At 33.6% G+C, this 14,852-nt stretch overlaps 1 protein-coding gene across 1 annotated transcript in view; it reads left to right on the forward strand.

Moving 5' to 3' along the window:
• The window catches only part of PCLO (piccolo presynaptic cytomatrix protein), a 400,611-nt gene extending 386,048 nt beyond the window's left edge, over positions 1-14,563 (forward strand). Inside the window, exons 23-25 of the mRNA XM_015134174.3 lie at positions 10,687-10,821; positions 11,383-11,528; positions 13,477-14,563. Coding sequence (XP_014989660.3) covers positions 10,687-10,821; positions 11,383-11,528; positions 13,477-13,617 — 422 coding nt within the window. The 3' untranslated portion in view covers positions 13,618-14,563. The remainder of the gene's footprint in view (positions 1-10,686; positions 10,822-11,382; positions 11,529-13,476) is intronic.
• The last annotated feature ends 289 nt before the right edge of the window (positions 14,564-14,852 follow it).

A 14,852-nucleotide genomic window follows, 5' to 3' on the forward strand; every position in this document is an offset into this window, starting at 1 on the left:
AGATTTTACATTTTATTAAAACATTATTTTACGTATTGGATAGATTTTGGCTCATGCCCTTGGCTCAACAAGGATGCCCACTACCTCTACTAATATTTAACGTAGTATTGGTTTTGATTAACATATATGAAAAGAAAATGAAATTAGATGCAAGGATGCATAAAAACTGCAAGGGGAAAAAATAACACCAATTATTTGTTAACAATGTGAACATCTATATAGAAAAACTGACTAAATCAAGAGATCAGTGTTAAAACTAATAGGAATTTATTTATATCACCAGTAAGTAACCATAAATACATAGTAACAGTAACAACAATAATAATATTTTTCATAATATCAAAACTAAAAAGTATTTTATCTATTGACAAATGGTGCGGGAACAATTGGACATCCACATGCAAAAAAATTAACCTAGACACAGAATTCATGCTTTATAAAAATTAACATAAAATGAATTATAGACTTTAATGCAAAATGCATAGTCATAGGAAATAACATAGGAGAAAATCTAGACAATTTGGGAGATAACCCCAAAGGCACAATCTATGAAAGAAAAAATCAATAAATTGGACTTCATTAAAATTACAACATTTCTGCTGTGAGAAAGACACTGTCAAAGAATAAAACTATAAGCCCCACAATTTGGGAAAAAAATATTTGCAAAAGACTTAAAGGTCTGTTATCCAAACTACAAAAATAACTCTTAAGGAATGCAAACTACAAATTTAAAAAATGAGCCAAAGACCTTAACAGACACCTTACCAAAGATCTATAGATGGCAAACAAGCATATGAAAAGATGTTCTATATCATATACCATCAAGGAAATGTAAATGAAACAACAGTGATATACCCATACACACCTATTAGAATGACCAAAACCCAGAACACTGACACCACCAAATGCTGGAGAAGATGTGGAGCAACAGGAATGCTCATTCATTGCTGGTGGGAATGCAAAAAGGTACAGCCACTTTGGAAAACAGTTTAGCGATTTTACACAACATTAAATATGCTCTTACTATATGATTCCATAATCATGCTATTTAATATTTAATCCAAAGGAATTAAAAACTCATGACCACAAAAAAAACCTGCCCATGGATGTTTATAGCAGCTTAAGTCACAATTGCGAAGTCTTGGAAGCAACTGACAAGTCCTTCTGTAGATGAATGGATAAATAAACTGTGGTTTATTGTTCAGACAATGGAATATTGTTCAGTACTGAAAAGAATGAGCTATAAAGCTATGAAAGACATGAGAGGAATTTAAATGCATACTAAATGAAAGAAAAATGTCTAAAAAGTCTATATCTACTTCATTTCAACTATACAACATTAGGAAAAAGCAGAACTGTGGAAACAGCAAAAAGATTAGTGGCTGCCAGGGGTTTGGTGGGGAGAAGGAATCAATAGGCAGAACACAAAGGACTTGGGAGGCAGCAAAATATTCTATGATACTATAATGGTGGATGTATGTCATGTATTTTTCCAAACCCATGGAATGTACAACAAGAATGAACCTTAATTTATATGTTGGACTTTGGGTGATACTGATGTATCATTATGTGTCATTGTAGGTGTATCAGTTGTAACAAATGTACTACCCTGGAAAGTGTTTATAATGGGAGAAGCTATGTATGTCTGGGGGCAGGGTGTATACAGAAGATCTCCGTACCTTCCTCTCAATTTTGCTGTGAACCTAAAACTGCTCTAAAACCAATCTTTTAAAAAATTATTAAAGTATTTTGGAGGCCGGGCGCGGTGGCTCACGCCTGTAATCCCAGCACTTTGGAAGGCCGAGGCGGGCGGATCACAAGGTCAGCAGATCGAGACCATGGTGAAACCCCGTCTCTACTAAAAATAGGAAAAAATAGCCGGGCGCAGTGGCGGGCGCCTGTAGTCCCAGCTACTCGGGAGGCTGAGGCCGGAGAATGGCGTGAACCCGGGAGGCGGAGCTTGCAGTGAGCCGAGATTGCGCCACTGCACTCCAGCCTGGGCGACAGAGCGAGACTCCGTCTCAAAAAAAAAAAAAAAAAAAAAAAAAAAAAAAAAAAAAAAAAAAAGTATTTTGGAATTAACATGTAAAATAACCGAGATACCTATAGGAAAACAAAAGCAACTTTTTTGCTGCAGCAGAATCTAGTCTATCCTGACTTGTACAAGGATAAAATTACCCTGTAAGGTATCAAGATATAAGGATAAACATGTTCTGGTACTTGTACAAAATGAAAGGAATGATGGCATAGTGTACAAAGCACAGAGATAGATCCAGGAATACATGAGAACCAAAACTGGAATCACAAGTCAAATGGGACTGTCTAATAGATGGAATTGGGAGAATACCTCCCTATAAAGAGAAAAAAAAATTATGTATTCTTATCTAACCTCATACGCAATAGTGGCTCTTATATAAGATCCTAGCAAGAATCAGCTGACATGTTCAAGAGGGTAGTTAAAAAGAATTTAATGAAATGAGCACTTACAAAGTAAAGAAGGTGAAAGGAACTAACTAGGGAAGATGAAACAAGCACACAGGAACTAACCCCAACAAAAAGCCATTACTACCCTTTGGTCTAATGAATCATGAGGAGGCAGGCTGTTGCCAGAATCCAGCAAGAGCTATCCCCATGTTGGAGGGGATCCTGGATAAGAGCTACAGCCTTGTAGGAAGACACAGCCTCTGCAACACAATGCCACAACAGACAGGATTGGATGAGAGAAGGATATAGGTACCCTGGGCTCTCTCCTCTTACCCTCAGATTTCTTGCTGGTAATTATTACTGAAACCCTGGAAGTCAGAAGGTAAGGAAACCCAGGTGATGAAGTTCATAGTGTTCTTCTTCTTGGTATAAAAGAAGGCAAGAGACTAATGAAGAAGGGAACTGAAGAGAGAGAAAAAAAAAAAAAGAATAACACAAGTGGATTAAGAACAAATAATTGGGGTGGAATTAGAGTTTGCTCTTTTATCTAGCATGACAGTTAAGGAAAAATAGGGTTGAGAAAGGGTTTTATAGAATGGAACAGTAAAATATTCCTGTATGTTGCGTCTAAAGAAAGCATAAAACCAGTCAGTTAAAACTGCAAGGAAGATCACATTTATTGCATTTTAAGAGTGATAAGATTAATTTAAGGACAGAGAAGGAGAAATGATGCAAGTAACCTAATGGACCAGTGGAAACGTATGACTGCCACCACTATTTACGTTCATTCAGGAGGTCTTCACAGGTTCACTCAGAGGTTTTCTGACTGCAGGGTCACCACCATCCACTCCTGGGAGAAGCTGGAGGTTGTTCTACAGCTATTGGTAGCTTCCCTCTTACAGACACAGAGTATTTTTCCTCACAGGAGCTCTTAGTTTTTCCAACATTACACTTTTTTCTGGTTTTATTTTCTAAATGTATTATATGACGATGCTAATGTTCTTCTGAGTTTAAAGAAGATATATAGACCCACTACTTTTCCTGGGTGGGTACTCCGCTTTTGGATCAAAAGTCAATATAAATGCTTGGGAGTTCTAGCCAAGGCCTTTGGAACTCAGGAAACTACTTTGTTTTGTTAAGCTTGACTGCTGTCTGGAAGGAGACTTTGCGAACATGTCGGTCTATGATACCAGCTCTACTACCTCATTCCTGGGCTTTGTTGTCTTGCGGCTTTTAGAAATTATTTCAAAACTCTAGATGTTTTAAATGTAATGTCCATTTAAAATTTCAGGTCTTCCTCTGTAATAGTTTAACATTTTTGTTGTTGTTGTCTCCCATAAAATAATAAGACACATTCCCTTATTAAAAAAATTGAAAGGGATCTGGTTATTTTCAGACACAGTAAAATAAATGCTAAGAAGCACATACCAAAAGGACAAAAATGCCAAAAAAAAAAAAAAAAAAAAAAAAAAAAAAAAAAACCACTGAAGGAGATCAATCAGAAAAAGCTTTTTTATTCTGCTTAAAATTGTGTTCTTTCTGGCTTTATCTCAGAAAGAAAGGATTTCTTTATGTAACAGAATAGAGAGAGAATGTGCGGGCTTGTCCTACTTTCACAGAAGTTTTAAATCTTATTAGGCCAGAATGCCTGCCTTATTGTATAAAATATCTTCTTGAATCTGGGTTATTTCAAATAAAGGTATTAATGAAAACTTCCAGAATTCTTCCTTGGGGAAAAAAAAATTAATGAAAACACTTTTAAAATGCGTCTTCCCTCAGCCCCCAGTTAGCCCTAAAACATGAGAATATGCTAGGAGGCCACCCCATAGCTTTGAATAATACAGACTCTGATATACATATAAATAAAAATGAAATTAATAGATTGACAATCATTTATTTTGGGTAAAACCTTAGATTTGAAAAAATATATCCGAAATATCTCTCATCAATGACCTCAGCTCAGTAGCATGGGACAAGCATGGGTTTTTGATTTAGAGCTGATAAATTTCTTTCTTCCGAAAGAGGTGGAAATGATACCTACCTTGTAGGACTGCTGGAAAGAGTAGAGAAATAACACAAATTTGTTTATTAAACATCTAATATAGACTAGTTGACTTTTTTGTGGGCTAAAAAGATAAAGATAAATAAGGGACAGTCCTTTAATTTAGATGGAATACATAAAACATCTGATGAGCAAGCATTGTTCAATGAATGAAATACATTGTTGTTACCATTTGAGTCAATTGTAACTCCCAACATAAAACAAACAAACAAAAAAAGAAGTATGCTTTCATAAACTAATGTTTTGGAAAGGAAATGGGTAAGCATTTATTCCCTGTCCTGATTGTACCTCATCTTTCCAGAATACACTCCCCACAAATCCTGGGTCCCCATTCCCCACTTTATACACATACTAATGCTAATCTCCCCATAAATTGCCAATCCTGTCTCCCCAACATCTACATACCTAGAAGTACAAACATGAATTTGGCCCAAAATTATTATCACATAATAAATAGATCACCACAGTTTTGTCGATAATCCTAGGCTACCTCGATGGAAACATTTAATCCAGTTGTGTGACCTTTGTCAGTTAGTCAGTCTACTTTTTTTAAAGTGAAGGTAGTAATATATACTGTATTTAAAATGGTTGATTTAAAAAAACAAGATAAAATGGCAGAAGTTTACATGTTATTCTTCAAGTGATTCAACTGGTATTTGTCATTGACAATAGTGTAATATCCACTTGATTACAGAGGAGTTTATACTATGAAAGAGTGGAAAATTACATTTTTTGAAAAATTTGAAGGGTGAAAATTCTTTTTAACTTGAAAACCAAATCCAGTGAGTTGCACTCTAAATAAATAATCTATATTTGAACCTAAAGAACTAATAAATTTTGTCTTAGGAATTCTCTTTATAACTCTTTAATCATAGTATGTGCTAGTAAAAACTGGACTCAAACATTTACAGTCATCTGTTAGATACATAGGAAAAAAAGGGATCTGAATAAGGGAGCTAGTTAGTGGCTCCATTTTTATACAAATTTCATTGCATAAGCAGGCTAATTTATCCAAGCCGAACTTACAAGATCTTAAGATCAAGGTATGTTTATTTTACAATAAAATCTAACATACTATAGAATAAAACAAATTACTTACATTCTGCTTCCCTCTTTCAAACACACAGTAACTAGGATAAACCTTAAAAAAATATAGTTCTTCATTCCTTCTATGTTGTCCTACACATAAATTGTTCTGTAGAGGTAAGAAACTTTGTCCAGAAAACATATATCTGGGAATTAAATTTAAAACATATCAGCAGCTTTAATACAGCCTTTGTAAAACAACGATACACCAGAAGATAAAATCCAGTGCAAATAAGATTATCAGAATTGTTTTTTTTTTTTTTTTTTTTTTAAGTCGAGTAGCTTGCTTTGCTACTCGAGGATATGGTATACAGAAAAGAAAAGCACTAATTGTAGATAATTCTTGAGTACCAGAGTCAGAAGGTCTTTGACCTTTTAGAGGAGAGATACAATTTCAGCATATTAGGTAAAATTATTATAGATCCCAGGGTAATGTTAATACACCTCATTGGAAATCATACAGAAAGACTAGTGAATAGGACAAATTATAGAGAGCTGACTTTCTCTAATAGATTCAGCAAAGTGAAAAATGTCCTTTTTTTTTTTTTTGAAATTTCTATTAAAATCTACCGAATATTTGAATACAAGATCTTGTTGGTTTTTTGTTTACTCTGAATGAACTGAGCAATTAACCTAATGTTTTCTAAGCATAAATTGTCAAGTGCTTCTAACGGTCTTCCATTATATCAAAAATTTTGTAAGAAAAAAGACAATTGTATGAGATGATGGGTTTATTTCTTAGCGTGATTTAAACATTCCAGATGGTAAACACATATCAAACATCACATTGTACTCCATGAATATCTAGAATTGTTATTTGTCAACTGAAAATCTAATTTTCTAAAAAAGAATAAGGGAATATGGAGAAATAAAAAGAGTTAATGCTCATAGAGTAATTATCATTTCAGGGTTTGTTCTAACAGTTTACCTTTGTAATTTTGGCATTTGTTCATCACTTTCATCACCTAGGCTTGAAACTGGTAGACTAGAAACCATAAAAGGAAGGAAAATCAAATTGCACATGAGGGAATATACATCACTACTTTGTCTATTAACAGGTATTTGGGCATTAATAAGACTTTCCATAATGACTGGGTTTGAAAACTTAAGTAAATCAACACAATTATTTACAGCAGAAGATTTAATGACTTGCCTGCCATCTCACAGGGCTAGAAGCCAGAATTCCTGGTTTTTAAAATCCGTCTTAATTCTGCATTAGACTTTTCATAGATTTGGAATAAGTGATGGGAGCTAGGTAACAAATTATAAGGTGATAGACTGTCACGGCTAAATATCCATCTTATCAGACACCAATTCAGACTTCATTAGCTAACACCAGTGACCTATCTCATTGCTGTGTGGTATTTATTAGTGAAAATTCACAAATTTTCGCAGTGTAATGGGATGAGAATTTTATTCACTCTTTGCTTTTTTTCTTACACAGACTTTTCTTTTACAAGGCACCATTCTTTCCTTTTCTCTTCCACATTGTATTCATTTCCAGTTACTTAAAACTTGCCTCTAGAGAGACTTTTGCCTAAAACGGTCTTGCACTGGTAAAAGCTGCGGAGGTTGCAATAGAATTCTTAGAATTCTGAGAGATAGTAAACTCACTTTATACTATGCCCAGTTAAGTGGTACAGATACCAATAATGTAACAAAAAAGAAGTATCTTCTCAATTAATATTCACTTTTCATGTTTTAGCAATTTCACATGATGAAGAATATTTCAAAAATAGTATTGCTGTGTTTATTGTTTAATCTAGACAATTTTCATAATTGACCTAATGTGCCTATGTAGACAATAACTTCTGGAAGACATCTTCCATTGTTTAAACAATTTAAAGAGTTGCTTACTATGCCATCTCCTCTTTCTAAAGTCCAGTATGTGGCTAAAATCAAAGAGCAAAATAGCCTCTGTAAACTCTTTTATTCTGATACTGTGTTACAAAAATGTTTTAAAGAGAATATTCCCATGAAGTCAGTGTTTTCACAATCTTATTCACGGAAAATCTAAGGTGGCCATGGGAGAATGGAGCCTCAGACTTAAAATCAGAAGACCTAGATTAAAATTCAGCCTGGGCCATTTAACAACTTGGCAAGTTACTTAAAATACCCAAATCACTTTTTACTCATGTGTAAAATAGAAATTATACCAACCTATGTCTTTTTATGAAATGATGAGATTGTATTCTGTTCATCGTAATGTTGTCCTAAAATATATTTCTCTATAAATACAAATTAGATAGCTAGAGAGAGAGGTATGTGTACAAATGTATGTGTATAGAGACCACATACACATATTTTTCAAAGATAAAATATATAGAAACTTTTTATCTGAGAAAATTCAAAAGTGAGAAGGCCATTGTATATATTGAGAGTAAAGCACCAGAGTGATTTAAGAAATGCTCTGGAAGATAAAAATAAGCCAATTTGACAATTACATTAGTAGAAACACTTTAGCTAAAGAGAAAGCAGTAATCAATTTTGTTAGTGTAGAATTAAATTATTCATGTTCATCATCAAAAAATGATTATATTTTAAATTTATAAAATATTTTAAGGAAAGAACAAATGAATGAGTTAATTTCAATAAATATTTTAGCCATATTACTTTATTTAAAATTTTCACTAAGTTTACGAGACAAAATTTAAAATATTGAGGTTGAATAATTATACATTTTAATACTTTTTTTTTTTTTTTTTGAGACAGAGTCTAACTCTGTCACCCAGGCTGGAGTGCAGTGGCACGATCCTGGCTCACTAAAACCTCTGCCTCCCCAGTTTAAGCGACTCTCGTGCCTCAGCTTCCCGAGGAGCTGGGATTACAGGCTCGCGCCACCATGCCTGGCTAATTTTTGTATTTTTAGTAAAGACAGGTTTTTGCTATGTTGGCCAGGCTGGTCTAGAACTCCTGTCCTCAAATGATCCATCCACTTGTGCCTCCCAAAGTGCTGGGATTACAGGTATGAGCCACCGTGCCCAGCCTAATACTATATTTTAATTTTAAATTCTATCAATTGATTCTCTGTTTTAAAATGTGAGTAAGTTAGTTCTCTTCCACTTTCTTTTTTCATTATTTTATTAATTGTCTGGATTTCATCTTCAAGTCCTTCCTCCCTCCCTGTCTCTTTCTCCCTTCCCTCCTCCCTCTTTTTTTCCTTTCTTTCCTTCTTTCTTTCACTCAGTCATTGCTGTATCCTCTGCCATAGTCATATATTTCAGAATGACTTTCTTTTATACATCAATATATCTTTCAGAGAGCTTATTTCTTTTTCTCCTGAATCCTTTTAAGAATGATTCCTATATTCTTGAAGTATAATATGAAATGGGATATATCAGTGTATCAACTCATCAATATTTCCAGGAATATAGGATGCTCTTTTGGTTCGCAGATTTATTCTTCTGTTATTTTGGAGAAATAATTTGATATTTTTAAATAGATATTATTTTCTATTCTATTGAACTTACTTTTCCTGAGAAACCATTAACCGTATGATTGTTTTCTTCTCTATACCTCAATCTTTGTTCTCTACCTTTATTCTCTATGTTCTCTATGTTATCTTCTTTCTTTCCTCTGTGTCAATAATCTTAATTTCTATCTTACCTTATTTTGTTCCATGATGTTTGTACTTCATTAATAGTTTTAAAATTTGATTATTAGTGTCCTTAGATCTGGCATCTCCATTTTCACCTCATATATTGTCATTTCATTTTTAACCATGACTTCTACATCCTCTATCCCTTCCTCTTCTCCTTCTCTCTGTTCTTAAGTTGTAGATTTGTGCCACATTATAGGATAAATACCTTCTCTAGAGTAGGATTAATTTTTATTCTTTTAATACAACCAAAGAAGCATAAGTTTCAGGACACCAGGAGACCAGAAGGCTGGTCAAAGCATTTTCTAATGCCATTTCACTCTTTATCCAAACCATATTATAAAACATCATCACATGTCCTCTGTGTGTGTGATGGATTTTTGTTTGTTTGTTTGTTTGCTTGTTTTGTTCAAAGGCTCAAGCAGGTCTGGAGCTGCCGCCCAACCTGCAAACATGGAGGATTTTGCCTCCATCTATGTATTTGCTTCAAAAGAAAAAAACATAACAAACCTATAAAAGGTCAGATATAAGAGATAGCAATGGACCCACAATTAATGCAACCACCTGCTTTTAGACAACCTCAGTAAGCACGTCCTTTTTTCCTTTAGTAGCAAAGAACAAGCTGGTTCAATCTTTGAACAGAGAGAAACTTTTAAAAAAAATTTCACAAGTATCACACTGTGAAGCCTGTGAAGTTAAGCGTTCCAAGAAAGAAACAAGCAATGTGATTACTTGAGAACTTCAATTAGCAAGTTTTTAATTACACTTTTCTCCCCAAGTGAGAAGGTGAAAAACAACAAATTTCACATATGCGGTGTGTTGAGATTTTAGGTCTATAACAGAAGACTATGACCTATAAAAGTGAATTTCTCCCAGATAAAATTTGTCTTGCTATTCTATTTCATCATGATCATTAGTGTGATCAATTCTATTCACAACTACTATTGACTCCAAAGAGCAAGAGAGAATTTTCCTTGACTCCCTCCCTTCCATGTTAGAATCCTCTTTTTCCAGCAGTCCTACAAGGTAATATCATTTCCACCTCTTTCGGAAGAAAGAAATTTATCAGCTCTAAATCAAAACCCATGCTTGTCCCATGCTACTAAGCTGGGTAAAACCTTAGATTTGAAAAAATATATCCGAAATATCTCTCATCAATGACCTCAGCTGGAAAGATTAGAGAAATAACACAAATTTGTTTATTAAACATCTAATATAGACTAGTTGACTGTTCACTCTTTAAGGGCTTTAAGGGCATGGAACTGTATTTTATTCATATCTAAATAAATGAATCTGTGATAAATTTTGTGTATTTTATTCATCCATGAATAAATTTATTCATCTGTGAATAAGTACACAGATGAATAAAATACAGTCATAAGATATTTAGCACTTAGGATGTCATAAGATATTTAGCACTTGATAAACAGTAAATGAATGTATGAATGAATTATTGAACTAAACATTTCATATATGGCATTACATACTTCTTTACATTTTTATTAAATTCTCCCAGCTAAAACTCAGGTAATGGGAGAAATAAAGATTGCACTGAAGAAGGAAATGAAGACAGATGGTGAACAACTAATAGTTGAAATTCTCCAATGCAGAAATATTACATACAAATTTAAGTCTCCTGATCATCTACCAGGTATCTAATTTTATTATAGTCATCAATATATCTAGAATTTTTTAGGGATGTGTCATATATTCTGGAAAATGTTAACTAAAATTTGAACTGTACAGTAAATAGGTCAGAAAAAAGAACTGATTAACATATGTAACAAGTTGTTTTCTTTCGGTTTTTAGCTAGATATTTTAACATATACATTAGCGTGTTATATTCATTAGACAACAGAAGGACAAATTTAAATTGCTAAGAAAATAGATATATCAGCTAGATGTGGTCGCTCCTGCCTGTAGTCCGCACTATGTAGAAGGCTAAAGCAGAGAGATCACTTGAGCCTAGTAGTTTGAGGTTAAGTGAGCTATCTGGCCACTGCATTCCAGACTGGTGACAGAGTAAGACTCTGTCTCAAAAAAATAATAAATAGGCATATCTTTTAATCATTTTATGTTGTCTGAAACAAATTGTTTACAATCTGCTGGCTTGGTACAAAATGTAGGAAGAACTCTCAGTATACTGTTATAATTCTTTCAATAGAAATTTATACCATTGATGGAATTTAATAGGCTGAATTCTTATTTTCAGATTTATATGTGAAAATATATGTGATGAATATTTCTACCCAAAAAAAGGTGATCAAGAAAAAAACAAGAGTATGCAGACATGATCGAGAGCCTTCATTCAATGAAACTTTTCGATTCAGTCTAAGTCCTGCAGGACATTCTCTTCAGGTAACTCTGTATTATGTAGTTGATATGTAAAACTTCTCATTCATGTTGTATTTATTTTTATTCCATTATTCAATATTTATATACTGATCATACACTATATGACATTTGAGAAGTTAATTATTTTTTAGCAGTATCTCCCCAGGAGTCTTTTAGAATTCCACAGCCCATTCACCTCATCCAATCAGTTGCCAAGCCTTCTCTACTCTGCCTGCAGTTTATTTTACATAGATTCCTCTTATTTCCATGCTCACTGCCACTAAACATTTTTAGGTCCCCATCTTTGTTATTCAAATCATTTCACCTGTTTACCTGGCCAATTGTAATTTATGTCTTATCCGTTTAGTTCATTTCATCACAGCACTGCCAGAGTTACCTTTTAAAACCCTAGTTAGTTTACATTAAACTTGTTAGTTTACATTAAAGGTCTTCAATTATCTTGAATCATTATCTTGAATCATTCAGAGTCTTCCAAAGTGAGTTTTAATTGGACTGACTTAGTCTCAGCTCCTTGGATACTTTTCCACTCAATACTCCAGTCACAACAGACTCTCTTCAAGTCATGTTAAGCCTCCAATCCTTTGCTCATATTTTTCCGCCCTTCAAAGCTCCCTTTTCCAACTCTCACCATCTATTACAATACTCCACATCTTTCATCTCTCCTTACTGATGACCCTGGGTATCATTCATCATACTGTATTCACAAAACATTTTGCTTCTATTATTAGGTTACCAATTTCAGTCTGTCTTGTAACAACAATATCTGTACTTATCTGTCATTGCTTCTATGCTATCAGTTTCTCTAGGGCAAGGCCTAATTTTCATTGCCTACAGCCGACACAATGCTTTGCACATAGTAGGTTTTCAGGAGATATAGAGACAAGGAATGAAAGTAGAAATGGGGGAATGAGAAAAGAGAAAAAAATGTAGGAAGAGACCATGGTACAGGAAATTAAAGGTTTGAATTAGAGACAAAGATAAAAGATATTACAAAGCAAAAATGTATTGAGAAGATTAACTGATATTAGACTAGAAAGGAATAAAGAAAAATGACACTCTGAAGTCTGTGTCAACAAATGTATTATTTCACAGAGATTACGTAGTCAGGGGATTTGGAATAGAGAAAGATCAAGAGTTTTTCTGAAATGAATTTGATAAGAAGGCAGAGATTCAAGTGAAAATACACAATGTCATTTGAAATCCCTGAATCAGAAATCAGAAGAGACAGTCATATCTGGATGTACAAATTTTGAAGTCAGAAGCATAAAAGTTAAGTTTTAGCCAGGAATAAGGGTAAATTATATAACCAAAGGAGATTCTGAAGAGAAAAAGAGAATACAATTACAAGGATTAATGCTTAGCTCCTCTGAATGCTCTCTACCTTTCCTTCAACTCATCTTTAAAATGAAAAAAAAAAATTCTTTAGTTTGAGACCCTTGTGATAAGTTCTGCATATGACTTCAAAAAGCAGTTTGGAAGTACATACTGTAGTAAAATCATCAGAAAATTTAACACTAAATAAAAACAATGCCCGGTGAAGTTATATTTATTTGTTCAAAATTCAGATAATCTTTTATTTGATTTGGCTTTGTGTAAACTAGTAAAAAATTATTTGGCAAAGTTATTTTGTGAAACTCTCCATCAATTTAAGCATAAACTTAGAATTGGCTGGTTATACATTTCTTACCTAGTATTCTCATTTTCTTCAGAATGTGTCTTTTCCTTTGCAGAATAATACAAATGTTGATGTGAATTAATTTATATTACATGCAAATCTTTAGAGAACACCTTGATTATTAGTTCTCCTGCAAGTATATCTGCTACTTCTACTCAGCGTCACCCTCTTTTGTGCTATTTTTTTGATGATTAAATGTTCTTAAAAGAGGTTGAAAACTGTACACATATATACGTATATAAATTAAATATGTTTATTTTTGACTATTTTTTCTAGATTTTACTTTTCTCCAATGGAGGGAAGTTTATGAAAAAGACCTTAATTGGTGAAGCCTGTATCTGGCTTGACAAAGTGGATCTCAGAAAAAGAATAGTCAATTGGCACAAACTTTTGGTCAGTCCTACTCAAACGCATTGAAGAAACACGTCTTCTCAGGGTATAGAAACTGCTCTAAATAGCCTCACATCAAGACTACAGTTGGAAACTAAGCTAAGTTTTGAGAGGCAAATGTAAGAATGGGAACAACAGGCAAAAACATGCTTAATACCTTGTACATTTATTGTTGTGTATGTATCACACAAAGATATTCGATTGAAAAAGTTCACATATTGAAAATAAAAAGGAATGGAGTTCTGAGACCTTGAATTTCCCATGGCTGTGAAGAGAAACTGTGAAACAAATTTTGATTACTTAAGGCAAAAATCTTTGAGCAGAGTTGAGCTATACCTTAAGACAGAGGCTCAAAGATTAATGTGGTTTCCATGTAGCACAAAGGTAATTCTTTATGCAAAGAAGCCTTGGTTGAAAGGAAAGAACTGATGTAACAAATCTCAGTTTTCAAAACTTCAAAAATCTTCCTTCATCATCTTCTATTCAGACAACCAGATGCTTTCAGATTCGGACATAAGATATACCTACAATATGTGTCCAGGACTGGAAGTGAGGTGGCTATGTTCTTAGGGAAAATGGAATAGGAGATGTACAAATTATGCCTTTTAGGCCGTATCTTACCAGTTTTCTGTGTGTCTAAATGTTACAAGGGTATACAACACTGACTTTGGAATCCATGTGGTAAAAGCACATTTGTTTCAGTGTAACTTGAAATAATGTAGAGTGAAGATAATACTAGGTAAAAATAAAATTGAATTTATCTAGAAATAAAACTGTGACTGGCTAACAAAGAAGAATGTTGTCCCATAAAATACTGGAATTTTGTTTGAAACCATCAAAATCTTCATAATTTACCATTAAGCCAAGACATCTTCAATCTATGTACCAAAGGACCTAGAGTAAACTGATATGTTCTAGGAAGCATGATAACTTACTCTTTGTGAAACTGCAAATAAATGTATTATCCTGCACATTTCCTTTCTCTTGCGTGATGCATTGACAGAGAAAGAAAATTCTTTCTCTGGCAAACGAACTATATTAATCTTGTGATACTGATTAATTAAATGGATATCATTTCCTCATTTCATAATATTTTACCCTTTCTTTTCCTTAATGAGTTAATTCATTTACTGATTGTATCATGAAAACATGACACTAAATGAGTTCTTTCTAGTGCTCTATTTTCTTACTTTAGTGACAATATCACAGTGATCAAGTTCATCAATGTTGGGAAAATATGTGAAAAGTCAACACTTACTGGA

The sequence above is a fragment of the Macaca mulatta genome, chromosome 3 (genome assembly GCF_049350105.2).
Source record: "Macaca mulatta isolate MMU2019108-1 chromosome 3, T2T-MMU8v2.0, whole genome shotgun sequence".
In the NCBI taxonomy this organism is placed as follows: Eukaryota; Metazoa; Chordata; class Mammalia; order Primates; family Cercopithecidae; genus Macaca; species Macaca mulatta.